At 36.1% G+C, this 26515-nt stretch overlaps 2 protein-coding genes across 2 annotated transcripts; one reads left to right on the forward strand and one right to left on the reverse strand.

Moving 5' to 3' along the window:
• Nucleotides 1-14283: 14283 nt before the first annotated feature.
• Nucleotides 14284-15220, reverse strand: LOC115950231. Its single transcript, XM_031067464.1, has 4 exons — nucleotides 15077-15220; nucleotides 14787-14964; nucleotides 14545-14666; nucleotides 14284-14472 (listed from the first exon to the last, which is right to left on the reverse strand). Exons 1-4 carry the CDS (start codon nucleotides 15218-15220, stop codon nucleotides 14284-14286), a joined length of 633 nt encoding a protein of 210 aa, XP_030923324.1.
• Nucleotides 15221-19121: 3901 nt separating this feature from the next.
• On the forward strand, nucleotides 19122-21622 carry LOC115951023 (transcription factor bHLH25-like). Its single transcript, XM_031068340.1, has 4 exons — nucleotides 19122-19293; nucleotides 19442-20035; nucleotides 20443-20814; nucleotides 21077-21622. Exons 1-4 carry the CDS (start codon nucleotides 19258-19260, stop codon nucleotides 21149-21151), a joined length of 1077 nt encoding a protein of 358 aa, XP_030924200.1. The 5' UTR covers nucleotides 19122-19257; the 3' UTR covers nucleotides 21152-21622.
• Nucleotides 21623-26515: the final 4893 nt, after the last annotated feature.

A 26515-nucleotide genomic window follows, 5' to 3' on the forward strand; every position in this document is an offset into this window, starting at 1 on the left:
GTTAGTCGTTCAGTGTTATATATTATATATATATATATATATTAGCTTCGGTGAGTTGGGTACTAAAAAAAAAAAAACTGTATTGCTGACAGGTGTGGGACCTATGAATAGTGTGAAAAAATTGAGTGATGAAAATAAAAGTGATGTTGCCAAATGAGTGTGAAAAAATGAGTGATGAGTGATGAGTGATGGAAATTGAGTGACGGAAATTGAGTGATGAAAAAGGCTTACCCAAACAGGCTCTTAAGTGCTATCCAAACCAACACTTTGTGTTTGTGTTTAAGATGAGTATGTGATTTCATTTCTCACCTAGAAGAAAACTTTTCCCACCGTATTACAGACCATGACACACACTAACAAGCATGCATACAAAGATTTGATTCGCACGAAAGCCCTAAATGTGCTGGGAAACAATGTTCAGGTCGCTATGTTTTCCTAAACCCAATTTGAATGAATTGTATATGACTGATGATCTCACATTCTCATGGAATTGTCACATACATGCCAAGGAACCGTACACAAAAAATAGTTCAAAATTATTGATTAGATGAATAGGATTATTGTTGTGCGATGGAAAATTACTCAGTACTCCTAGCGTAAAATGATGTGGTACGATCGACATAAGACTCAACTTGTTAGATCATTGTAATTATTCAATACTCTCAGACTCAGTGTCCATTGACGAGGCATGACTGACTTGAACGTGGTACAACCGACCTAAGACTGGACTTGTTAGGTTATTGTATTCTAGTGTGTGAAACTAACAATCAGTTTTTGGACAGTGTTTATTGCACACTGTATGTGCGTGCGTACATATTATTCAAAATAACTAAAATCGTGACTTTGTGTGCGTTTGGATTGAAGAAACGTTTAGTTTATTTTGTATACTGTTTATAGGTCCCATATCACTATTTGTAGGACCCATAACACTGTATTAGTAATTTTTAGGTAGTGTTTATTGCACATAGTATGTACATACACATTGCCCAAAATTATTGAAATCGTTACTTAGTGTTTGTTTGAGTTCCACTTTCTCAACTAACGTATAACTTATTTTGTATACTGTTTATAGGTTCCACATCACTATTTTTTTTTTAAATATAATTTTTTATAATTTTAATTTTTTTCCCAGCCTTTTTTGTGTACTGTTTATAAATCACAAATCACACATCACACATCACTGTTTGCTTTTTTGTTTTTGTTTTTGTTTTTTTTTTTGGGGCCAACGTTTAGCATTTTTTGGCCTTTTGATTTGGGTCACACTCACATTAAATCAAGCCAACGATAACACTATTCCCTTGCAACATTAATAATATTACTATTTGTAGGTCTCACGTTTAATAGATATATATTTATATATATATATATATATTTATTGTATTTATTTTGTTGTATCGTATTTATGTTTGTCCACAATATTATTGAATACTTTGAAACTTGATTTTCTTAATTCATAATTTATTTAAAAAAAATTGTATAACACTATAAGACTATAACATATTATAATATTTATTGTTAAAAGTATATTTTATTTTTTAAACTGATTAAATGATTTTGAAACGTATGAATAAGAATTTAAAGCATAAAATACTTTTATATTCTAAAATTACATAAATTTAAGCATCCGCTAAAAAAAGAGTAGAAAATGCTTTGAAATCATCATTAATTTTATTTTTATCACCATTGCTCATACTGAGCAAAATAACAGTAAAAAAAAACTTACTAAGAAGCTTACAAATTATGAGTTCTAACACAAAAAAAAAACTAACTTCATAAATAATCAATTAGAATATTTCATTTTTATTATTATTTAGATCTAAAACAAAACACATTTATGACTTTCCCAAACCAAAAGATTCAAAGCGAATCATAACCTTCACAAAATCCGCCACGTCTAACTTCAACATCAAACCGTAAGCTACCATCATTGAATAAAAAATGCAAGCCCATTTCCTTGGTCATAGCCTACTCATATGGGGTAGAATCAAATGGTACTGCAATGTTGGAGTTATGTAAGTGTCATTGAAAGGTTGAAGGTAAATGACATTGTTTTTGGTCTAAGTATATTTGAGATGGGTTAGCATGAAGGACTGTGGGCACATATATATATAAGAGTAGAAGTGAAAATAGTGAATGAAAATTCAAAGAGTTTTTTGTTTGTGAGAGAGAGGAAAAGTCCTGAAATATTGAACCAAATGAAACAAATAGTAATCTTAAAATATTGAATATAAAATGTAACAAAAAGTTGTTTTGAAATATTGAACTAAAGGAAATAAAGAGCCTTTATTTTTAAATTTGTTCTTATCTCTAATGTGATTTAAGAGTATTTTTATTCTTTTCATAGAGTGCACCATATGGCAGAACTTCATACTCTTTCGTACGAGATTTCTGCTTTTATATATATATATTGATTAATTGATGATGATATTTTTAGCAAAAAATTAGATAAGATGCGTTCAAATAAAAACTTAAAGTCACACTTTTTTTTTTTTGATGAGAAGGCTTTCATTAAACAAACAGATGGATTACAATGCGAAACAGGATAGTTATATCATCATAGACAATCTTGATGAATTAGGTGTCTCACTATGGACGGGGAATATCCCTCCCAGACCTGGCTCATTTTCTTACACTTAGCATAGAGGACTAGTTCATGCGCTACCCTATTGAAGTCCCTCTTCACATGCCTTATTTGCCAACTGCTAAAACAGTCCAGATTACTTAGACTTCCTTGAATAATATGGATTGTTTCTCCACTGACTTCCTTGGTTGAGATGCTCTGAACAGCTAAGAGAGAGTCATTCAATGATGATTTGTTGGAGGCCCAAATCTTTTGCTAACAGAATACCAGCTTCCACTGCCAAATTTTCAGTCTTCAACACAGAGAAATTTCCAGGTAGTAGCCTACACAAACCAGCTGCAGCCTCACCCTTGAAATCTCTTATGATTACTCCAATACTTGATTTCCTTCCTCTCTCTGATGTCGCCCCATCCATATTTATCTTATAGACCCCCATTGGAGGCTTCTTCCAACTTACCTCACAAAAGGTCGGACCAAGTTGGAACAATTTGGATGCTTCTTTATAATTCAGAAGAAGGCTCGAGGCAAAGTCCCAAATCTGACCAGCAGCTTGTTTTTCAGACTCATGCACACACTAGTTTTTGTTGTACCAGATTGCCCACGCTGTCACAACCATTATCTCCAAGTCTCTAGTTGTTCCTGCATATAATAGTCCCAGAGCAATATCATAGAAGTCTTGGTTCTCTGCACAGATTTTGATTGGGCACTCCTTCCACCAACTCCAAACTTCCTTTGCAATATTACATCTGAACAATGCATGACATATGGACTCAGCTTCTTGCCCACAAATGGGGCATATTCCATCAGTGGTCACTCCCCTCTTCCTTAAATTTAGCATTGTGGGAAGAGCATTTTCACACTTTCAATTATTATGAGCAGCATGCAACAAATATTAGCTTTAGTTTTTATATGATTTATTTTAAGTTCATAACTACTTTTGTGCTCCTGAGTCGTGACTATAGTCAGGCACTCTGGCCAATACCGGATTATTCCTTCAATTATCACGTGAATAATGAATTGGCCCAGCGATATTGTGGACTCGAACTTAAAGCTCACTCACTCATGGTCACTTGTAGAATTGTGCATGGTAGATGTGCAGCCGCAAACCCCCCAACCCAACAAAAAAGAACTTAAGAGTTCTATGCCATTTCTCCCTGATATCCATGCAGGTCATTGCATGAATTGGACGAAGAACATGCTTTGCCTCTTGAATTAATTTGAATTCAAGTTCATACTATCAACATGCAGAGAATACTCTCCAAACTAAGTGTGGGATTGGCATTGACTTAAAAGACCAGTTTTTTTTACTATTTAGCTTATTTTTGCTATTATTTATGGGTCTCATTGCACTTTTTGATATTATTCATAGGTCCAGCTGTACTATTTCAGCTACCTTTTTAATTTTATTTACAGTATTTTCAGTAAAAAGCCAGATTTTTTTACTATTTAGCTTATTTTTATTATTATTTATGGGATACTGTTCATGGATCCAGCTATATTATTTCAACTATCTTTTAGTTTTATTTACAGTACTTTTAGTAAAAATTTTTTAGTTTTAACTAAATAAACTATTCCCAAATAGACACTAAGAGTATTTGCATCAGTCAATACAAAATAGAAAAAGTGCTTAATTATACATATTTAGTTCCAAAATCACTAACATCAGTCAAGCAAAAACTGTGTAAATTTACAAAAATTGCTATAGTAATTGTGTAAATTTATACTGATATTATTCATTTTACATATAATTTTTTATTCTTCTTTTTATGTATCTCAAAGATGAAGGAAAAGAGTAGATAATGATTGTTGTCGGTAAAGAAAGAAAAATAATTAAAAAATATTAAGAAAAATTAATATTTTAATGAAATAGAAAGTAGAATAGATATATAATCTGATTCAAAAGTTTTAAAAAGTGGTGGTATAAAATATAAGTAGGCTCTTATATGTGCTGACTACTGTAGTGAATACTCTAATATGATAATACAGGCATACCCATTTTTAACTAAAATTTCGTTTTTGGTTAAAAGTCCAGATTATCCTCAGCAAAGTCACATGGATAATTTTTTTTTTTTTTTTTAATTTTAGTGGTATATGTTGAGAATCCCAACCCAAGACGCAATCAATGATGGGATCATGTTTAACTCAAATTAAATATAACTGTCCAATCTTATAGGTTTAACATGCTTCCACATATTACTATTACTGTATCACCTCCAGATCATAATTATTAAGATATTATGATCACTGAACAGCATGATTACCGATCCTAAAATTCATATTCAAATTTCAAACTCTCTGTTCTGGTCATAAATTTGGAAAGGATGAAACCCAATTGAGTATAGATTAACTCTACTACAGTCAGCATCCACTGATAAAACAAAAACAGCTTACAGACCTGGAATGGTTTACTTTGTTTATGTTATTACATTTGCTTATAATTAAGTTATAACCCACATTATTGCATGTTTGCAGTGAAACTTTCCTTTATTTTTTAGGGCCTTTTAGGGATGGAGCTATGGCATCAAGCTGTTCTAGGTATAAAATTTGAAGGATTATGGTATCGTGTGACATTGAAGAAGGAAGGGTAACCCCACAGGCCCTTTCCCACTTTGTATTAATCCTTGTCTTCGATGAATTGAGCTCTCAGTCTCAGCTTCAAAACGAAAAAGAAAACAACATATCATTGGTTAATTAGAAAGATCAGTAGTTTTCTATTTTGAGAATAGGAAGTAAAACTTTGACATCAAAAAGTTCAACAAAGTGCCAACAGCTACATTGTAAAGTCCGCATGCCAAGTTCTGACTTATGGTTTATTAAGATATGAGTGTCCCTTATTTATAGAAAAGAGTTTGTTATAAGTGCTAAGAGCTTTGTAAAATAGCTATACCTCTTGTTGTAGTATGTAATTTCATTTTTTTGGTTAGCAATATCCTAAGCTACTATCCGAATCCTTCCCTTTCCTTGTGATTTTTTGGTGTTTCTAACGGACATATTTAGAATTTAAATCCTCAAGTTTCCATTATAACTATTCTCAAATTTTTTTTTTTCCAAAATTTGTTGGAGTGATAATTTTTTTTTTCCTTTTAGAAGAAGAAATGTTATTATTTATATACAATAAATATAGTATTTGACTATTAGTTATAAGTTTATCTAAAGTAATATTATCAATCACAATTAATCACTCCAACAAATTGAAAAAAAAATCAATAACTTATTTACCATTTATAAAGAACAAGGTTAGAAACAATTTTTATTTTTTTCAATTTGTTCCAGTAATTAATTGTTATTTATAATATTACTTTAAATAAACTTATTACTAATAGTTAAATACGATATTTATTGTATATAAATTATAACTTTTCTTCTTCTAATAGGAAAAAAAAAAAATCACTCCAACAAATTTTAAAAAAATTGGTGCCGGCTTACAAATTTGAGTTAGGCCAAATTGAATTTAGCATTTAATGTGCTGGTCAATTTCTAGAAAATACAAGCACAGTGGAATGAACGGTTGCACGAGATGAGTTTTTGAGCTAGCAACAGACAGTAGATACCCAACGACACTGCAAATTGGCAAAAAAAAGAAAAAGAAAAGGAGCTGTGGTGTGGGCTCAGAGACATCCGTTAAGACAAAAGTGTCGCCACAAATATGGTGCAAAGTCTTAGGCAACAATTAGGACAAACAGTACTTAGCACTGTGTTCAAACAGTACTGCTTCGATGTCCTAAACTTTTCTTTATTGGATTCGCCAGCTTTGCCTGGAAATATTCGCCTAATACCTTATTACTTATTAGTGCCCCATTCGTGGGGATTAAAAACTTATAAATCCCATCAACAATTTGTTATTTATACAAAACTAAAGGTATTAGATCTCAAAATCCAACCAGATCATATTTCATTTCTTCAGGAAAAGTCAATTGGATCATGTCTCCGATTTCCTTGACTCGGTGAATGAAACCCGGAACCTTTAAACACATATATTGCACGTGTTTAATTTCAACATCTATTGTAATTTAACATCAATAACTATGCGTGTACATTAGTACTTAAATATTGCAGAGAGATATATATATATATATATATATATTTGATTGCCTGGAAAAGAAGATATACATGCCTCGATACACACAATGCGTGCATTTGATCTTTATAATTAATAACAATATTCTCTTATATAACTAGATTGATTGTCATAAATCTAATATAATGTGTGATACTTTAGAGGTAAATTAATCTTCAATGAAGTTACTTTAGGAGATTGGTTTATCATTTATGAGGATTGCCTTTTGTTATTTGAATTTTGATTTGGGTCTGTGTCTCTGTCTCTCACACCCTCCCCAGCTCCCCCCTCTCCACATTTGGTTTAAAAAATAATTGCACGAAAATACAAGCTGTCCAAAAACTAAATAAATAAAAAGTACGACCGGATTACATTTAATTTTTCTGTTTGCAGACCTTTCCTTGTCTTTCCTATGAATTGGTTTGACCGTGAAGATTATGCATTGGATTACCCCGAATATAAATTGTAATCCTATGATCAAGGAGGATCAATGGTGGGTTTTTATTTTTAATAAAAAAAATGTTGGTTTTTGGTTGTATTGTCAGGAAAAGTATTTTCATGAAGTAGCATATGAGATAGCAGCTCAAGAACTTCGGGAAGCAGGATTATCCTCCAATGAATAGCTTATCTATCTTTTCTTGCAATTAGTTTGGTGGTTGTGAACTGTGAAGTGACTAATTTATTTTTAAGTTCAAATCTTCTGTTTTACTTTTCCTACCCCATTTTATAATTCATAAATAAAAACATGCCATGTGTAACTAGTAATTCAATTTCTAATTTTATTCATTTAATAAATCAAGTACCCAAAATAAATAAATAAATAAAAACTCAGCAAACTCCATCACCCCACAAGTCCACCACCTACATTCACCACCACCGGTCCACACTACATCGTCGGCAACACTGGCAATAGGTGGCCAATGCCTTTGACGCTGCCACTCACGGCCAACTGCCATTGGCCTCTGACAAACTCATCTCTCTTCCACTTCATCCCTCTCAAACCCATCCATAGTCATGGCAAGCCACCATCCTCAATGAACTCATCTCCCTTCTAACTAGTCATGGCCTACTCATCACCTCAACGAACTCATCTCCCTTCTACCCACCACCAATTTCAGCCAAAAACAAATATCCAAATCGAAAAACAACATTCCTATCAATTTAAAGCAAAACCATTCATACCATTTTGAAAAATAAATGAGATTATTGCAAGTTGATCTGAGTCGTCACAACAAATCCTTAATAATCCTTCAAAGCAAAGATGACAATGGCGGTGGGTGGGTGGGTTTGAGTGGAGGTGATGGTTGGCCTTGAATGGCAACGGTGAAGGCTTTGGCCACTTCTTGCTACTATCGCCCTTGAAGATAGGTGGCGGACCGGTGGGGAGATGGGGTTTGTTGGGTTTATTGTGGCAATGGGTGGGTTTTAAGAGGGATGAAGTGGAAGAGAGATGGGTTTGTCAGAGGCAGAGGTTGGCCGTGAATGGCAAATGTTGGCAACCTCTTGCTAGTGTTGCCGGTGATGTAGTGGTGGACCGGTGGTGGTGAATGTAGATGGTGGACTTGGAGTGATGGGGTTTTTTGAGTTTTTATTTATTTATTCCTATTTTGGGTATTTGATTTATTAAATGAACAAAATTAGAATTGAATTAATTAGGTTACACATGACATATTTTTATTTGTGGAGCATAAAGTGGAGCATGGTGGCTGGTCGTGACTGTGAGTAGTAGAGTGGTGGTGGTGGGTGGGTTTGAGAGGGATGAACTGGAAGAGAGATAGGTTTGTCAGAGGTCGGCGGTGGTTGGCTGTGAATGGCAGTGTCGAAAGTGTCAGCCACCTATGGCTAGTGTTGCCGGCGATGTAGTGTAGACCGGTGGTGGGGAATGTAGGTGGTGGACTTGTGGGGTGATGGAGTTTGCTGAGTTTTTATTTATTTGGGTATTTGATTTATTAAATGAATAAAATTAGAAATTGAATTAACTAATTATACATTGCATGTTTTTATTTATGGAGTATAGAGTAGAACAGGAAAAGTGAGGTAGAAGATCTGTACTCTTTATTTTTTGCTAAACATTGGTATAATGCTTTAATAACCACTATGAGAATTGCTTCTTGAAGAAAATACATTATGTAAGGGCAAAATAGTTTAATAGTTTAATGATTTAATTGAGGACTGAATAAAAGAAACCAGAGTTTAGAATTCCACATGTATACAATTTCAAGGCAAATAAGAGTTTTTGTTTTTTATTTTAATTATGGTTTCCCTTAATTTTATTCTTTTGGGTGACACTGACAGACAACGAAAAATTGTCCAATGGTTTGATTGGTTACTATTACTAGTTGTTAGGCTGGAGTTTTCTTACATTTAAGTCTTGAACCTAAAAGAAAATCTCACTTAGAGATTTAGTCTACGACAGATAGCAATTGATTTTGATGCCATAACAAAATGAGAGCCCCATCTTATCGTTGGTTGAGGAACATGTTGTTTGTCCTCACATGCAACAGATCATAGTAATACAAAACATATCCCCTTTTCTGGGAAAGCAGTGCAAAAGAGATTCCACAATCCTCTAAAAAAAAAAAAAAATGCAAATAAGGGCCTCTTTGTAAAAATCAATCAGGACCGTACAGCTATTACACTAAATTCTTATTCTTAACAAACTAAATAAAGCAAGCAGTATTATTTAATGGCCGTTACTTATATATGGATTATGGATAGCATTATAACATCTATGCAATATAGGAATAGCTGTTGTTGTTGTTTTAATTTTTATTTTGAGATAATTACAATATGTTGCTAATTTCGCAAGTTAAATTATTTTTTCCTTAAACTTTTAAGCACTTTATGTATAGGAAATTGTCAATTAAACTACAAGGTTCTTGGCATGACAGATTGGAGTTGAAGGTTAGAGACCATAATAATAATAATAAAAATAAAAATAAAAATGAAGTCTACTAATGAAAGCAAGGTTATATTATCACATGTACTTTTTTTATATATGAATTATTACCACGTGTACTTATTCTCCTGGAAATATAACAAAAATAAACTAGTTCGCCGAATTTGGCAGCTGTAAGATTTGACGGAGTGCCATTATAAAATTTGAAAAAAAAAAAATGATCGGATACTAATTACTATCTTAATTAACCTTAACCTTGACCAAAATCTAAAGCTTACAGGGTAGTTTTGGAAGAGGAAAGCAATGCAAAGGAAGCTGTATTCTCATCCCACATGTCTTAATTAATTGAATTCTAAAACTGAGAATTTAAGTGGAACTAATGGTCCAAGTGGAGGTCAGTGTATGCATAAGCTCAAAGGTTAAACAGGCTGCCTAGTCCAGATAAAAAGGAGCTTGCGAAGTATTGAATAAATTATCTTCCTTAATGTACACCATGGCCTAATCTTTTGAAAGAGGAAAGTGATGCAGGAAGCAGCGCATTCTTACTCCACAGTTTCATACATGCCTTATTATTTGAATTCTAAAGATGAGAATTTAAGTGCTAAAATGCTCCAAGTTGAAAGTCGGCATATGCTAGATCTCAAAGGTTGAACGGGGTGCGTGAGGCCTAGCTTCCATGCATACCTTTTGCATAAGTTGCACATCTTTCATCTTTACGGTATAATGCAATTTGAAAACTTGTTTAGACCCTAGGAGAAATTTTCCCAATAAGAAATTCACGGTAGTAAAAAGAAGTTTAAGATTTAGCATAAATTTTTTTTTCCTAGAATCTACAATATTAGTAGATGAATTTACTATAAAAACCTCCTACAGTTTTAAAACTTCTAAACTCTTTTACTATATGAATGCTCCACAATTGACACACCTGCAATCATGATTGAAACCTTTGAACAACCCCAAGAATCTCTTGAAGATTTGAACTCCACAGCAACAGTACTAGGATGAAAGCTTTGTGGTTTCAACAAATGTTCAACACTCTTTTGATCTTAGAGTATGGAATAATAAACCTCTCAGTGATATTCAATGGGAGAGAGAGAAAGACTCTAGGAATGTTTAGATCTAGTCTCTCTTAGTTTTGTGCCCGTCTTTCTCTTTTCTTTTCGAACTCATAGGTTCAACATATGGAGGCTAGTGTTTCTCTTTAAATCCTTTAGGGATTCTGCCTCTACAACCTTATTTAAAATTGTGCTTAATGAGCCTCTATATAGGGTTTTAAAAACCCTACTTATACAACCAACTTAAAATAAAACATTTCAGCCAAAAACAAAATCTGCAAATCTCAATTAGTTGGCTGGTGTCAAACTTTAATGAAAGCTCAATTGGTCAAGATGTAGTTGAGTTTGTAGTCGATGCAGTAGATCCTGCAGTTCTTGAGCAGTCTCGTGTCTTTAAATGTAGTTCTTCAAAAACTTATGGACACAAACTGGGGGTGTGTGGTGAAAAAACTGGGGGTGTGTGGTGAAAAAACTATACATTAGGTTGGGATCAGCTTTAGGCCCACGCGCCTACGCCTAAATCCCCCCATTAGTCCATTACAAAAAGGGCCCCCCATAATATAATAAATAGTTTCACAACAACCACCACTCAAAAAAAGAAAAAAAAAAGAAAAAATCCCTAAATAGGTAGTTTACTCTCTCCTCCATCTCTATAAAGGTCCTAAAATGTTAGATAAAAAGAAACCCAATTTAATTGAAATTCTGAATTGTTTAAAAAAAAAATGTAAGTGTACCAAATTATTATTGACAATTAATTTCTACTAAAAGTTTGAAACTTTATTTTTTGTAAACTAATTTTTTATTTGCTAGATTGTCAACATTAACACTTAATATTCCACATAATTACACATCAAAAAATCCTCCAAATGCATGTATTCTTTACACATTTTTACTAATAATACTTATTATAATTGTTTATGTAGAAAGAAGTTTTGCAAAATTATAAAGAAAAGAAGAAGAAGAAGATAAAATCCTAATTAAATTAATTATGCCACAAAACGATTATATGGATTAGCTATTATTAATTAATAAAGAGACGTTAGCAAAATCTTAACACAAAAACTTAATTATTAATTTTGCATTACAAAAAAGAAAGAAAGGATAATGGTTTTTAAATAAAAAAAATTAATAAAGAAAGTTAAATAAATATTTTTATTAGATTTTTAAACATAAAAATGTATTACTTAAATTTATTACTTTAGGCCTCAAACTATATTGAGTTAGCTCTGCATTTTTGAGAGAAATTGTTAGATGTTTGAAGAATTTTGAACACCCATATTAATACTTAGTATAATTGTTTATGTAGAAAGAAGTTATACAATTAAAAAAAAAAAAGGATAAAATCCTACTTAAATTGATAATGTCACAAATAGATTACATGGATTAGCTATTATTAATTAAAAAATAGATGTTAGAAAAATTTTAATAGAAATACTTAATTAGTAATTTTGCATTTTAGAATACAAGGAGAATAATGGTTTTTAAATAAAAAACAATTGTAATATAGAAACTTAAATAAATATGTTTTCATATATTTTTAAACATAAAAATGTGTCATTTATAATATATAATTACTTTAGGTCTCAAATTATATTAAGTCGGCTCTGTATTTTGAGAGAAACTGTCAAATGTATGAAGAGTTCTGAACACCTGCATTAACAAAAACAAAAACCTAAAGAATTTTTGATACATAATGTGGGGTCAGAGAATTTGTGGTCTCGGCCCACTTTCCATTAGGGCCCAAGGCCCGCGCCGACCCGCGACGAGGAGAGTCGTTGCCGAGGACATGCAGTGAAAGTCCAAGTGGCCTAGAGATGCAGCCGAGGATGACCCTGTCCTCGGCATCCCAAGGCCTAGAAGGGAAGAACGACATGTCATCAAAAGCAGCCCCCCAAAGCGCTCCCAAAGGAAAATGCGAGTAGAATGAGACTCGTAAGGGGGTACAGTATGGGAGTGGTTCAAGGAAAAGACGTCACCTTCGTATTGAATGCGCCAACAAACGTCCTAGCCACATTGATGGGAAAAGACCCCTGAACAGTGTGGTTTCGGTTATTGCAACTAACAGAAAGTGGGGGGAGGCAGCTGATGGGACAGGCACTCGAGTAGTTACCTGCCTGATCAACAGATGGAAGGTCAGGATCAACTGGGAGGGGTTATATAGTGTAAGAATTCATGCGCCAAAATGAGGCTGGAACAATTGTAACAAAAAGTGAAAGGAATAATAAGAACATTAAGCTTATCGAACAAGGGCCAATGACAAACTTAGTTCACCTTTGTGCGATTATCATGAACACCAGGACTAACCACTATCCAGTGACCAAGGCCTAGCCTTTCAGCCCACTCTCTACAAATTTATTGTTTGGGCCTTTAACATTTGAACCCAATAAACCAATTTGGGGTTGTTACAAATTGAGTCCTTACAATTAGGCGCCGTCTGTGGGAAGGCTTGTGCGTTGACACAGGCGGTGGTAGGATCAAGCTCCTGTCAAATAAGGGTCTGCGAAAGCCCCTCCATCATTTCCAGCAGCATGCTGTTGTTATAAGGGTCTGCGAAAGCCCTTCCATCATTTCCAACAGCACGCTGTTGTTGCCCTAATATAAAGTTCCACTAGGGGCTACACTTCGAAGCGCCAGTGGCACAGGCAGTTCTAGAGGCTTCCAACATCAAGTCAGCGCCTCGCACCTTGGTCGAGGGGCTAATCCTCGAGTCATTAAGAAAAACTATAAGATTTGAATAGAATCAAGGTCTTGCATAGTCCTCAGACTCAAACCTATGGGGAAACCAACTACTTAAAGGAAATCTAAGTTTTTGACAGAACTAAGGTCTTACATGGTCCTCAGACTCAAACCTATGGAGAAACCAATTACTTAAAGGAAATCTAAGTTTTGGACAGAGTCAAGGTCTTGCATGGTCCTCGAACTCAAACCTATGGGGAAACCAACTACTTAAAGAAAATCTAAGTTTTGAACAGAACCAAGGTCTTGCATGGTCCTCGGACTCAAACCTATGGGGAAACTAGATACTCCAAGAAAATCTAAGTACCAGGCCTGACCTAACAACACACACGGCACCTCGGATGATGCCTTTAGTTCCCCAGAAGTATGTTTAGATACAAATTCAACGCCCCATGGGCGCAGGTAAGTTAGAATTCTGGGATGTGATCCCAAATATATCATATGCACAACCATTCATACATGTTAAGGTAACTAGTTCAAAAACCATGAGATTCGCAACACTAATAAATATCGGCAAGGGCAACGAACACGTAATTTAAAGGAAAAAGGAAGAAAAAAATTTCATACATGTGGTCAAAGAGTTTAATTACAAGCACACTCTAAAGTCCTCAAAACAAAAGGGAAACTGATTAACAGTTAAACTAGAAACAAATACAAAAGTTGGCTAGAGCTTCTACTTCTTCAATTTCGTTTTGGCCACTTCCTGGAAAGGCTGAGCAGGATTAACCTCGGGACCCTGAGAGACATCCCCTTCTTGGGAAGGCTGAGCAGGATTAGTCTCGATGCCCTTGGAGATATCAGCAAGGGGAATGGCCTGAAGGGGCTGAACAAAGAGGATCGAATCCTCGGCATCAGAGATCTGAGCACTAACTGTAGATTTGACAGCCTCCTGAGGCATCTCAGGATTCAGACCTCCAGGTGCTTCTATTACCTCATGAGGCTCTCTTCCCTCAGTCTACTCGCCAGGAATGACAATAAGCTGAGCAGCTTCTGACTGAGCAGCCTCAGCCTTCTGTGGAATGCTCACAGCCTCGGAACTGACGGAGGCGGTCTCACGGATTGCTTCAGGGTAAAACACGCTCTCTGCCTTCCATAAGTCGGATGAAGCCTCCACCCTAACTCGTTTAAGGGCCTCATTCCAAACCTAGGAGCAGTATAGCCTGCATACATCAAAGATTTGAGCTTTAAGGATGGCCTGAGTTTCAGCCACCCTTACATCGTAAGCCTCCTCCTCGGCCTTGTCCTTGGTAGTTTCGGCCTCAGTCTTGGTAAACTCAGCCTCTGTCTTGGTCCTTACGGCTTCATCCCTGACCCATTCCGCCACACCCTTAGCATTGTCTGCCTCGATCAGTTTCTTCTTTAAATCACTGATCTACTCCTTGGCAATCTCCAATTGCTCCTCGGCAGCAACTAGGCCCCTCGTCTGTTCCTCGGCCTGTTTTTGGGCACCAATCAAACCTGCCTCAGCACTATCCCTGGCTCTGGTTACCTCCTTTAAGTCCTCCCTGACTTTCGCGAGGTCAGCCTCGGAATTTTTGAGGGTTCGCACAGCCTCTATACGTTTATTACGCTCAAGCTCTGTGATCTTACTCTGCCCTTTAGCTTCTTCCTCCATCCTATAGGTGGCCTGAATAGCCTGCCAATTGAGACAAACACATTATGAATGAGAATCTAGGAGCAAGAGTCGATGGAGTCTTAGGTTTTAGGAGCCTTACTATACCCAGGTACCTCTTCACGCTGAGGAAAACCTCCTGCATCCTCGTATTCTTCAACTCTTCCATATCAGTGGGAAGCAGCAGGACCCTCTCTAATGCGTCGGCTACGTAAGTGCCTTTGCCGTCTCCAAGGTTCCTCAAGGATGCATCTTCCATCAATTGCTCCCCATGGAGCATTGGGGCAGGAAGCCAAGTGTTCAGCGCGGATTGGGCATCGATCCCTTTCCCCTGGCCTTGATGCCCGATCTTTAACTGTTTTTAAGCTTGCGGGGTTTCGTCCTCCTCTCGAGAGGATTGGGATTTCCCCCCATCCATTGATTTCTTACCCTTGGGACTCCTCTTTCTCTTTGGGTCGGTGGGCTCAGGTCGAGGAGGCAGAGCTGATTGGGGAGGAGCAGGAAGTTTGGGGCGGGGAGATTGTGGTTGCGACCTGGAAGGAGAAGACCTATTTTGGGCATGCTGGGGTTGGGGTGGGGGAGTTGGAACACTGGATTGTGACTTTCCCTGTGCACCTTTCCCCGGCTGACCTTCAATGAGGTCGAATAAGCTGGTTGGGGGCTTTCTCTTAAGACCCATCTCCGCCCAAGAGGATGTTCCCACTCACAACAGTTTCGCTTCGGACAAGTCAGGGTCACCTAGGTCATCGGAAGGATCCTCGGATGGGTCAGCTTGGTCAAATACCCTGAATCCCTCCTCGGACAGACCCAAATCACTTTCGTCCTCCGCTGCTTGGTGAGACGGGGAAGAGCCCGCCAATGGGATGCCCTCCAGGACAGGAGATCCTTCAGAGATCAAAAACTCGTGCTCGACTACAGTGATTTTCTGAAGCCGAGGATCGTTAGCTCTAATCACGTGCTTTGGGGCGGCAAATGACTTCTGAATGGGATCGTATCCTAAGATTTTATGAGCGGTTCTGACTTGACCATCCTCGTCATTTACAAAAACCGCCGCCTGGAGGACAGTCTCTAAATCTACCCGATTGACCAGATGAAAGTGTCGGTGAAAGGCGTGTGGATCTGTAAAAAAGAAAAAAGAAAAAAGAAAAAAGGGTATGTTCATAGTTAGTAATCGAACCACACAAAATTAAGACGGTGCAAAAGGTTGGCCCCCTCCTAATCTCTACATCCCACTTGGTTCTTCCTTCACAATTGGGCAAGGAAGACCATCGTCCCACTCCCCAGATACAATAAGAAAGTCCTTGTTCAATCCTTTGTTGGACTCGGGGAGGCACTGGATTAGCCGAACCCTATCGTCTCTCATTTTCATGTAATAGGATTTGCCCCTCAAATGTTGGAGGTTGTAGCACCAATTTACGTCATGATGGGTTAGTCTTAGCCCCATTTTTTCGTTTAAAGCATCCACACAACCCAGAATCCTAAACACATTAGCAGCGCACTGGGTGGGAGCTAATCGAAAATGCCTAAGGTAACTCCTCATTACCGGCCCCATGGGGATTCTCATACCCCCCTCTATGAAGGCGAGAAGGGGAATTACCACCTCACCCGTCCTTCTCTTAAGATGTCACTCCCCCTCCTTGCAGTACCTCAAACTTACGTTGGGGGGTATCCTATAGTTGGCGATGAACTTTTCCATCGCCTCTTTGGTCTCAACCAAAATTTTCAATTTAACCATCTCTAGGAACTATTAAACAGACTCAGGGGATGACGGGAGGAGAGGAACAAGAGAAAGATAAACCCAGAAGAGAAAAAATATGAGTTAGTGAGAGTAGAAAACTTATAGAAAGGAGGAAAGGTTCCTCAGATAGGCTTTTTATACTGGAGATAGACTTGAATTTGGATGAAAGTTTGACTGAACCTAGGATATGTGCGCTAGAACTCTTAAGTGAGAAAGTGAAGAGACAAATCAGTTCTAAAAATTATTTATATCTCCCATAAAAAATAATTGCGCGAATTTTCCCACCCATAAAGGTAAGGAAATCTCCACCGTTAGATTACAATTGCGCCGTTGAATGTGGAAAGTACAGAGCCACCCGCATTTAATGAAGACACGTTTCACCTACCAAGGCTCCAAGAACGTGTCTCGGGCAGACGAAGAGTCTCTGGAACTGATAGATGACAAGGATTGATAAGCTATGATAGAGGCTTGATGTCATCAAAACCCTCATCTCCGTCCGAAGATCCGGACAACAGGATTTTGAGGGGCTATTGTGGGGCCAGAGAATTTGTGGTCTCGGCCCACTTTCCATTAGGGCCCAAGGCCCGCACCGAGGAGAGTCGTTGCCGAGGACATGCAGCGAAAGTCCAAGTGGCCTAGAGATGCAGCCGAGGATGACTCTATCCTCGGCATCCCAAGGTCTAGAAGGGAAGAACGACACGTCATCAAAGGCAGCCCCCCAAAGTGCTCCCAGAGGAAAAGGCGAGTAGAATGGGACTCGCAAGGGGGTACAGTGTGGGAGTAGTTCAAGGAAAAGACGTCACCTTCGCATTGAATGCGCCAACAAACGTCCTAACCACATTGATGGGAAAAGACCCCTGAACAGTGTGGTTTCGGTTATTGCAACTAATAGAAAGACAGAAAGTGGGGGGAGGCGGCTGATGGGACAGACACTTGAGTAGTTACCTGCCTGATCAACAGATGGAAGGTTAGGATCAACTGGGAAGGGCTATATAGTGTAAGAATTCATGCGCCAAAATGAGGCTGGAACAATTGTAACAAAAAATGAAAGGAACAATAAGAACATTAAGCTCATCGGACAAGGGCTAAGGACAAACTTAGTTCACCTTTGTGCGATTATCATGAACACTAAGACTAACTACTGTCCGGTGACCAAGGCCTAACCTTTCAGCCCACTCTCTATAAATTTATTATTTGGGCCTTTAACGTTCGAACTCAATAAACCAATTTGGGGTCGTTACAAATTGAGTCCTTATACATAATAACTTGGATCAAACAGGACAACATTGAAAATTATTCAATACAAGAACTTACATGGATGTTCAGGTTAATTTTTCTAGGATAGGGCTGAAAAAAGAGCCAAACTCTTTCAGACAAGAACTACTTGCTATTTCGTAAATGATTTTTAATGTATGTTCAAGCTAGCCAAATGAACTGAAAAATGAACAAATTCCAAGATATATAGGATTACGTTCATCTCATGAACATTCTCACAAACTAGCTTTTGTTTTATCCTGCAGCAGTAGTACTAAATGGTCAAATAGCTAGCCTCTTACTAAAGGCTATATGATCGTTTCCCAGCATGGCCAGTATGAGTCACTCTCAAGTATTTTCATAAAAATCAACCCTAATTTATAATTAACAATGTCAAAAAGAAAACAGTAACATAAGAAAGCTAGTGAAGTGATGGGCTGTGAACTTCCAGGAAAAAAATGTTACCGCGTATTAAAAAGGGCTAAATAGTTTATTTAAAACATTTTTTTTTTCTTATAAAATTTTCGCAGATCCTCTATATCTTCACAGATCAATTTGCCAATTTATTTAGAAATTAAGGGGCTAAATAATTGACTTAAAAAAACTAATTTCAACATGAGGCTTCTGGTTGGTAGACTTTATAGTTACTTAGGAAACAAAAAAACACATATAAATTTTGGATTAAAAACAATTTCCACAGATCCGCTGTTTCTCCACAGATCAAGTTACAATTTTGTCAACACGCAGACACACATCTAGAATTGGCCTTCGGTTGAATCCTGAATAAGGATAAGGATTAAGGTATTCGCCAAAAAAAAAAAAAAGATTAAATAATGAGGACAAATTTGCACACGTGGGTAGGAGAAATATCATTGGATCATGTTCAAGAACTTCAACTACTATAATTGATGAAGGAACTGGGGAAACCTCTTTTATGAGCCACTTGGAATTTGGAAAATAAAAAAAAATTAGTTTTTGCTTTCTTATAGGAGAAAGGTAATCAAACTTCAACCTCTCGTTTCCTTGTCATCTCCATAGCTTTTGGGGCACACTATCTTACTCAAGTATGTCATAAATATTAAGGTGCAACAAATTATAGATATGTTGAGACTTCCAATTTCTCTGGAACCCCTCATACAATATATAATTCTCTGAATTTGAAACCTCAATTTCTCCAAGGTTTCCCTATTACACCTGCATTTATTAAGATCCTAGTATCTGAAAACCCTTTTTTGTTTTTCCATTCAAGGACTTGCTGTGTTCAGATCTAAGAAAATTGCGCCTTGCCTCATCCTTGGAATATCAACCCTATTTGAGTCGCGTCAATGGAGATTTCATCAGCGAAATGGCTATCAGAGTTGGTAAGATTATTATCCTATGATTAATTATGGTATAGCATATATTGTTAAAAAAAAAAGGTTCCAAATTTAATTTGCAATGGCTTTTCTCACCTGTGAACATTTCAATTAACACACAATTTTCCTATATATGGGTGTTTGAATTGAATAGGGAATGGATGAATACAACTACATCCACCAATCCCACATGAACACTCTTGATGGTTTTACCACACATGACATGGCCACTGCAATGGTAGAGAACTTTCAACAATCACTCTCTTCTGAAAGCTATTCTTCTTATCCCACCTTCACAGAAAAGGCCACCACCACCTTAAGTAATACTTCAGCTGAAACATTTCAGAGGCCTGCCAAGCAGCCAAAGACTAACAGTTGGGACTCTTGCATCACAGACCATGTTTCGCCAAAACCTTCTTCCTCCTCCCACATTCTTTCATTTGAGAATTCAATTTCAATGCTAACGAACCCTCAAGAGTTCTACGGAAGTCATGACGACTCCTTGAAGCTAAACAACGAGATGGTTTCCCAAGCAAATATACACTTCCCACCTTTGATTTCCAAGGATTCCTTTGAGATCCAAGACTATGCACCAAAAGCCAGCCTGCAAGGGATTAAGAGGACCTACTCATCAATGACCAGAAATCCTTCAAACGCTCAAGATCATATTATTGCGGAGAGGAGGCGTAGAGAAAAGCTCGGTGAACGGTTCATAGCTCTTTCAGCCATTGTTCCTGGCCTAAAAAAGGTACACCTATAAATTTTGCTTGTCAAATTGGTTACTCTTTTTAACTCACCGAAAGATATCATTATCCTTTTGTTTAAATTTCTAGCTTCATGGTGACATGATGTGTAAATGAATTAGATTGTATTAGTGTTGAGTCCAACATTGAGTGTTTATTAGGTTGATTTGAACTATAAAAGCCATTATGAGGAGTCCAAGTTTTTTATTTTTTTTTGGAGGAAAGATTCCAAAAGTATAATTTGATTAGTCCTTTTAGGATATAACATAGATATGGTTAGTGTTTTCCTAGTATCATATGATCTTTGCTGTTTTTTTAAAAAGTGTATGCACTTTTTTTTTTTTTGACAAAAGTGATAGTAGTGTATGCACTTTAACCACACTGCAGTATGTCCCTAACTTTCTGTTTACAGATGGACAAAGCTTCTGTCCTTGGAGAAGCTATCAACTACGTGAAAGAGCTTCAAGAGCGCATAAAATTGTTCGAGGAACAGACCAAGAAAAGAACTGTGGAATCTGTGGTTTTTGTGAAGAAGTCTCAGCTCTCAGCTGATGATGACACCTCTTCGTGTAACGAGAACTCTGATAACTACTCTGATGAAGAACTCCTTGAGATCGAAGCAAGAATTTCAGAAAAGGATGTACTTATCAGAATCCACTGCGAGAAACAAAAAGGAGCTATTGTGAAAATACTAAGCGAAATAGAGAAGCTTCATCTAATTGTTGTCAATAGCAGTGTCTTGCCTTTTGGGAATTCCACTATTGACATAACCATTATTGCTCAGGTAATTTCATTTTAAATATTTCATCATGTATAAGACAAATAAAAACCTTTATATATGATGCTTTTCATAGTTTTTTTTTTTTTTTTTTTTCTGTGAAAGGAATTTATTTGAGAAAATTATTGTTCATTATTTATCAAATAGAAATAGAAAGGTATATGTTATTTTCAAAGAAAAATTGCATTTTCTTTATTAAAAACAAGGAAATAATTTTCTCAAAATTGATGCAGAAACATTTTAATCTAATCCCACATGTGTTTTACAGAAGGGCAATGAATTCAATATGACAACAAAGGATCTAGTGAAAACTCTACGGGTGGCTTTATTGAAAGAAATGTAAATCCAACATGCTACACCAAGATCATTCAGTTCGTGTATGAAGACCTTATTCTTTCAATCTGTACATCAAGAGAACTTAATTTAGAAGATCATCCATATTTTTTGTTTCTCAGACCTAAATCTCAAGAGAAGCCACTGCTTGCAACCTCTACTTTTTTCTCCACTTGTTTTTGGGACCGTTCGCTATTACTAAAGCTTGTTTTCTCATCAAGAGGGTTCTGTACTTCTGTTCTGTTGGAGGGGTTTTTCTTGTTCTTGATTTTTGCGCGGTTGACTTGTTGACCACGTTGAATTACGCAACTCACTCGTCTTGAAAGAATTAAACCTCATGGCTATTCCGCTATAATTTATTATAACTAGGGTTTTTTGAGAGGTCTGAGCTTTCATGTGGCTTATAAAGTTATAATAGTCATAATGAAATCTTTTTCTTATCTCTTTGTTTTCACGTGGTGCTTTTTGAGAAGGTAAAACACTTGTGGATTGTGGTCTATGTTCTTGTACTGGAGAAACAATCAGTCCAGTTTCTCTGAGAAGTAGGATCTTTTTTTTTTTTTTTTTTTTTTAAGTGGCCATAATGGGATTGACTCTTGGCTTGTATCTTTAATGTCTCAACCGTAAAGTACTGTACTTTCTGTAACCTATATTTTTTAGTTAAATTGTTTTAATTAATGCAAACTCCGAGAGTCCGACTCATGCATATTTGTCTTTTATTTAACCCTCATATATAGTTCATTGTCTTAATTTTACTTGAATTATTCTTTTAAAGTATCATATCTGAATCATTCATCATACAATTGAGAATTATATATGCAATTGTGTTCGCCCAAAGTAAGACTAATGGGCTCTACTTATACTTGAGCTCACAATCTATTTATAATGTGAGTTTTAGATTTCCTACTATGGTTAGTCTTATGCTCTGAGACCCTGTGGCACACACTCGTGTTCTGAAAATCCTTCTCTTTTCCCTCACAGGATTGCTCCTTTTTCTCTCTCTATTCTCTCCAGAATTACCAACCTCCACTTCTCACTCTATTATCCTATTTATAGCTTGAGATAAGTGGAGGTGTTATGATTAATTCCTGATCTCACTCGTGCAAATGGGGGTCCAATTCCTTCAGTTCTAAGTGGGTGTTCTGTTGGGAATAGCGGTAATGACATTGGAACTAATTCCTACCTTTGAAATGTTATTCGACAACGATATTCCCCAAGACAATACCGGAAAGCTAAGACTTTATATCTCCGGGCAATTACACTCTCGGTCAAGTTAAAGTTGATCTAGAGAGGCTCGCTTTTGACGTTTAAGACAAAATGGTCTTATTTCAGTTTTTAGGCTCAGATCGGGCCTTGAGATGCGTCCGGGTTAAGACCATAGGTTAACAGGGACAGGGTTATACGTTGTATCACAAGGCTAGGCCCCAAGGCCCAATAGGTTGGGGCCTTGCCTTGTGCGGCAACATGAGCCTAGAGTCCTAAGAATAATGGGCTCGGGGCCCTGTCCCGTACAACAATTTTGCACCAACCATTGTGGGTATGTTAATTAACTTATATGTTTTCTTTATTTTTGGTTCTAGTCACAAATTCTTTCATGTCCCAACAATATTCTTCATTTTTGGGTCTGTTTGGATTGAACTTACTGTTGCTGAAACTGAAAACTGAAAACTGAAAACACTGTAGCAAAATAATTTTTAAATGTGTGAATAGTACCGTGGGACCCATTTTTAATGAAAAAGTTGAGATTTATGAGTCCCATAAACAGTACATGGGACCCACTAACAGTATCATAGTAGACAAATATGTGGACGTTGAAAGTGGTGTGGGTTCTATGCACTGTGCACGGGACCCACTGGCAGCTGTGTTCACGTGCTTCTGGGTAAAAAAAAATAAAAATAAAAAACGCAAATGCAAACGCAAACGCAGGATTCATCTCAATCCAAACCGCACCTTTATGCACCCGTGCATTTGGCATCATTATTTTTAAACTATTAGCTTTGCTAAGTATAATGTTTTGGAAACCTATAAGAGATAGAACAAGAAGATTCTTGAATTGTGTGATTACTGAGATTGTTTTACTCATTCTCACTATTCTACCTTTTGTTCCCGTTGTACTTGTATTATGTTAGGTTTTGAGATTGTGGGTTGGCAAACATGGAGCAAAACTGTTTTATAGTGTACTTTTAGAAAGTCTTAGTATTGCTAAATTTACTGCTCACAACTAGAATTCCTCTTCAATTGATCGAGTCGTAAAGATTTCATATAATTGAACTAAGGCTCGACTGATCAACAACCAGTCAGCCCATCAATTGATTAGGGTTCTAGTTCTACAAGTCATAGTATATAAGCAAACTCTAATGCACATTTGACTAAGACTTTGAAGACGCTCTTTTGTAATCTAAAAGGTTATGTGAATTTTGCTTTGAAAGATGCTACCAAAAATCTATCTACATACAATCTAACCTATAGATTAAAAGTTGCTACATACTAGTTAATCAAAATGCTGGATCTAAACCTTTAAATGGTATCTTGGAGTCATGGATTGGAAGTCTACATTGGAGCAAAGCCATATCAAAGATGTCAGTGGATCTCGGAGCTAAGTTTGATAATTTTAGTTAAGTTTACAAAAATAGGGTTATTCAATATGTAAAATTATATTTGATAGTAAATTTGTTCACCTAGCTAGGGATTGATAAAGTCAAATCCTTAATTAGTTTTTTACTGTGAAACGTTTCATTTCATTGAAATGTTGTGCATGATATTGATTATTGTCACATTAATCTAAGGTTGTTCATTATAAATCTAATTAATAACTTGACCTCAAAACTGGTTGATAACTGTTTTGACAGGGTCTAAACCCAACATATTCAGTATTCCATTGCTTTTCAAAATCAAGATTTTATATTTGGGGCCAAAGCATGAATCAAAAGATTTTCACTCCTGAATAACTAGAAATATCATAAATTTAAAATTAAATCAATACATGAAAATTTTTAACGATTAGATATAATACTAACAAAATATAAATATAAAAGAAAAAAGACACAAAAAATGGTAGTTGGCTTTCTCATAATCTACAAATTAAGTAAAAAAATCTTTTTTATTATCTCTTTTTTTTTTTTCAATATTCTTTTAACTAAAAATATAATTAGAATTTCCAAGTAACAAAATAACAAACACTTATATCACATTCCATTTTTTTTTCACAATATATTCGTATAATCTACATATTGTACACAACGTTACTATTGCTATGAAAAACCTCGTTATAATTTAATGATTAAATGAAAGGCAACAAATGCAAGTTGTGTAAGGATAAATCTCCTGGTCTCTGCTTATGGCATGGAACCCTGGCAAGGAAGTGGTGACCCATACAGAGAATGAACTAGAATGAGATTTCACTACCACCATTCACCCTTTGAGACGGGCCCATCAATCAATATTGGAGAAAGGCTTTGAGATGGGTTCAATAAGTGATTGTTCCCATCAATCAATATTGGAGAAAGGCTTTAAGATGGGTTCAATAAGTGATTGTTCAATATAATAATGATATTTTTTGTGGTGTTTCATGTTTTCAATACGAACGTGACATCTCTTTCCTCATCCCCCTATCAATCTCAAAAAAAAAAAAAAAAAAAAAATAGTGAAGGGCCTTGACCTTCTAGATTATTGTATTTATGCATGAAAACACGATGATAGGTTGACATTAATTAGTGTCGTTATATATAACCGGTAGGCCCAGTACATTAATGTTGGCTGGAAATTGTCCGTATAAGATGAACAAAGCCAATGTTTGTTTTAAATGAGATATCAGATATAGGTCTTGTGTCTTTCTCAAAATAAAAATAAAAGACATAGATCTGGTGACTTACGTCTTTGGGTTAAGAAATACTTCAAGAGATGGAGATTTGAAGTTGATCAACTAAGATCAAGAAAAACATTTGAAGAGAGCGGTTAAAGGATTCGGCATGGAAGACCATTGTATACACCTTTTTAATTAATTTTCTCAATGGAAGACCATTGAGTGCACTTGTTTGCAAAGGAACATTACCTAACAAACACAAAGCCTTATGATTGATTGGTAATAGAAGAAATGTCCATATTGTACTAATATATTTTGTTAAGTTTAAAACTTTCAGCAGAAAATAATACAATAACAAATATATAAAAAATCTATTGGTTCAGTGACAACTCTTCTACATCCTTATGAAAGTCTAAACTAAATCAAAATAATGAAAAAAATAATTCAGGAAGTCATGGATTTTATTTAAATTATATTAGTACTACATACTATAAACCAGCAAAAAATGTTCTGATATAAATCAAAAAATTTTTGTTTAAAAGATAAATAAATTAATTTATTTAAAAAAAAAAAAATCTACTGAACAAATACAACCCTTCGCAACCACCACACCTATAAACTCCACCAGCGAGCACAAACTTGACCACATCATTACCTAAGCTCAACTACATGTACAATGTAGGAACCTAGCCGAGCTCCATCAAGTATGAGAAAACTGATTTGTGATTGAAATGAGAATAGTATATCATTGATTGAATCAATCTGTACACACACACACATATATATATATATATATATATATACCAAAAGACCTAAAACAGACTTGTAACTAACTTAACAAACCTCTACACATGTGAACAGGGACTAACAGACTTAACAAACAATTACACGTGAGCCACTAAAGTAACTATAGTTATATACAAAACTACAAGTAGTTCACAGTACAATTCTAACTAAGCTACACTTCTACTCTGTCGTTTAGATAAATTTGTGCTATTCTTGATTTCCTTCAACTGTGTAATGCAAGACTCAGTCCTTTGATGATCATTCAATGCTTCAATCTTCATATCTGCTAGTCTTGCACTTGCTATTGTATCATCAGATTGCCTTGCTTGGTCTGATGCACACTTGTGCTGCTCTGGTGCACTATCTGCTGCACTGTGTTGTAGCCTGAGTTGCAGTGGTGTGGCAGCTGATGTTGCACCTGCTGCAGAACTTGTTTTACCATCATGCCTTTGACATCAAGCCCACGCCACATTATCAAGACTCATCAAATCGAGCAAAATCTACTACCAGCCACCCTAAACCATCAACAAGCCCAACCCACCTCCCATCACCACTATAACTACCCCTTTTATTTGGTACACGTAGAGCTTGTTGGAACATGAGCTAAAACTATTATTCATTTCTTTTGATATATATATATATATATATATATAGTTTCTGCTAGAAACAGTCAGAGTTTCAGTCACTAGAGTTGCCAATCCGTACGAGTTAACCAGAGTTTCAGTCACTAGAGTCCAATCCGTACGAGTTACCAGAATGTCCTTCTCACTGTGCACCTTATTTTAC

The sequence above is a fragment of the Quercus lobata genome, chromosome 6, assembly GCF_001633185.2.
Source record: "Quercus lobata isolate SW786 chromosome 6, ValleyOak3.0 Primary Assembly, whole genome shotgun sequence".
In the NCBI taxonomy this organism is placed as follows: Eukaryota; Viridiplantae; Streptophyta; class Magnoliopsida; order Fagales; family Fagaceae; genus Quercus; species Quercus lobata.

Coding starts and splice junctions, on each gene's coding strand:
- LOC115950231 (XM_031067464.1), bottom strand. CDS start 15,220: ATGCTCCATGGGGAGCAATTGATGGAAGATGCATCCTTGAGGAACCTT. Junction 14,965..15,076: donor AGAATACGAGGATGCAGGAG/GTTTTCCTCAGC, acceptor CTCAATTGGCAG/GCTATTCAGGCCACCTATAG. Junction 14,473..14,544: donor CCGAGGAGGAGGCTTACGAT/GTAAGGGTGGCT, acceptor TACTGCTCCTAG/GTTTGGAATGAGGCCCTTAA.
- LOC115951023 (XM_031068340.1), top strand. CDS start 19,258: ATGGAGATTTCATCAGCGAAATGGCTATCAGAGTTG. Junction 20,036..20,442: donor TTGTTCCTGGCCTAAAAAAG/GTACACCTATAA, acceptor TTCTGTTTACAG/ATGGACAAAGCTTCTGTCCT. Junction 20,815..21,076: donor ACATAACCATTATTGCTCAG/GTAATTTCATTT, acceptor TGTGTTTTACAG/AAGGGCAATGAATTCAATAT.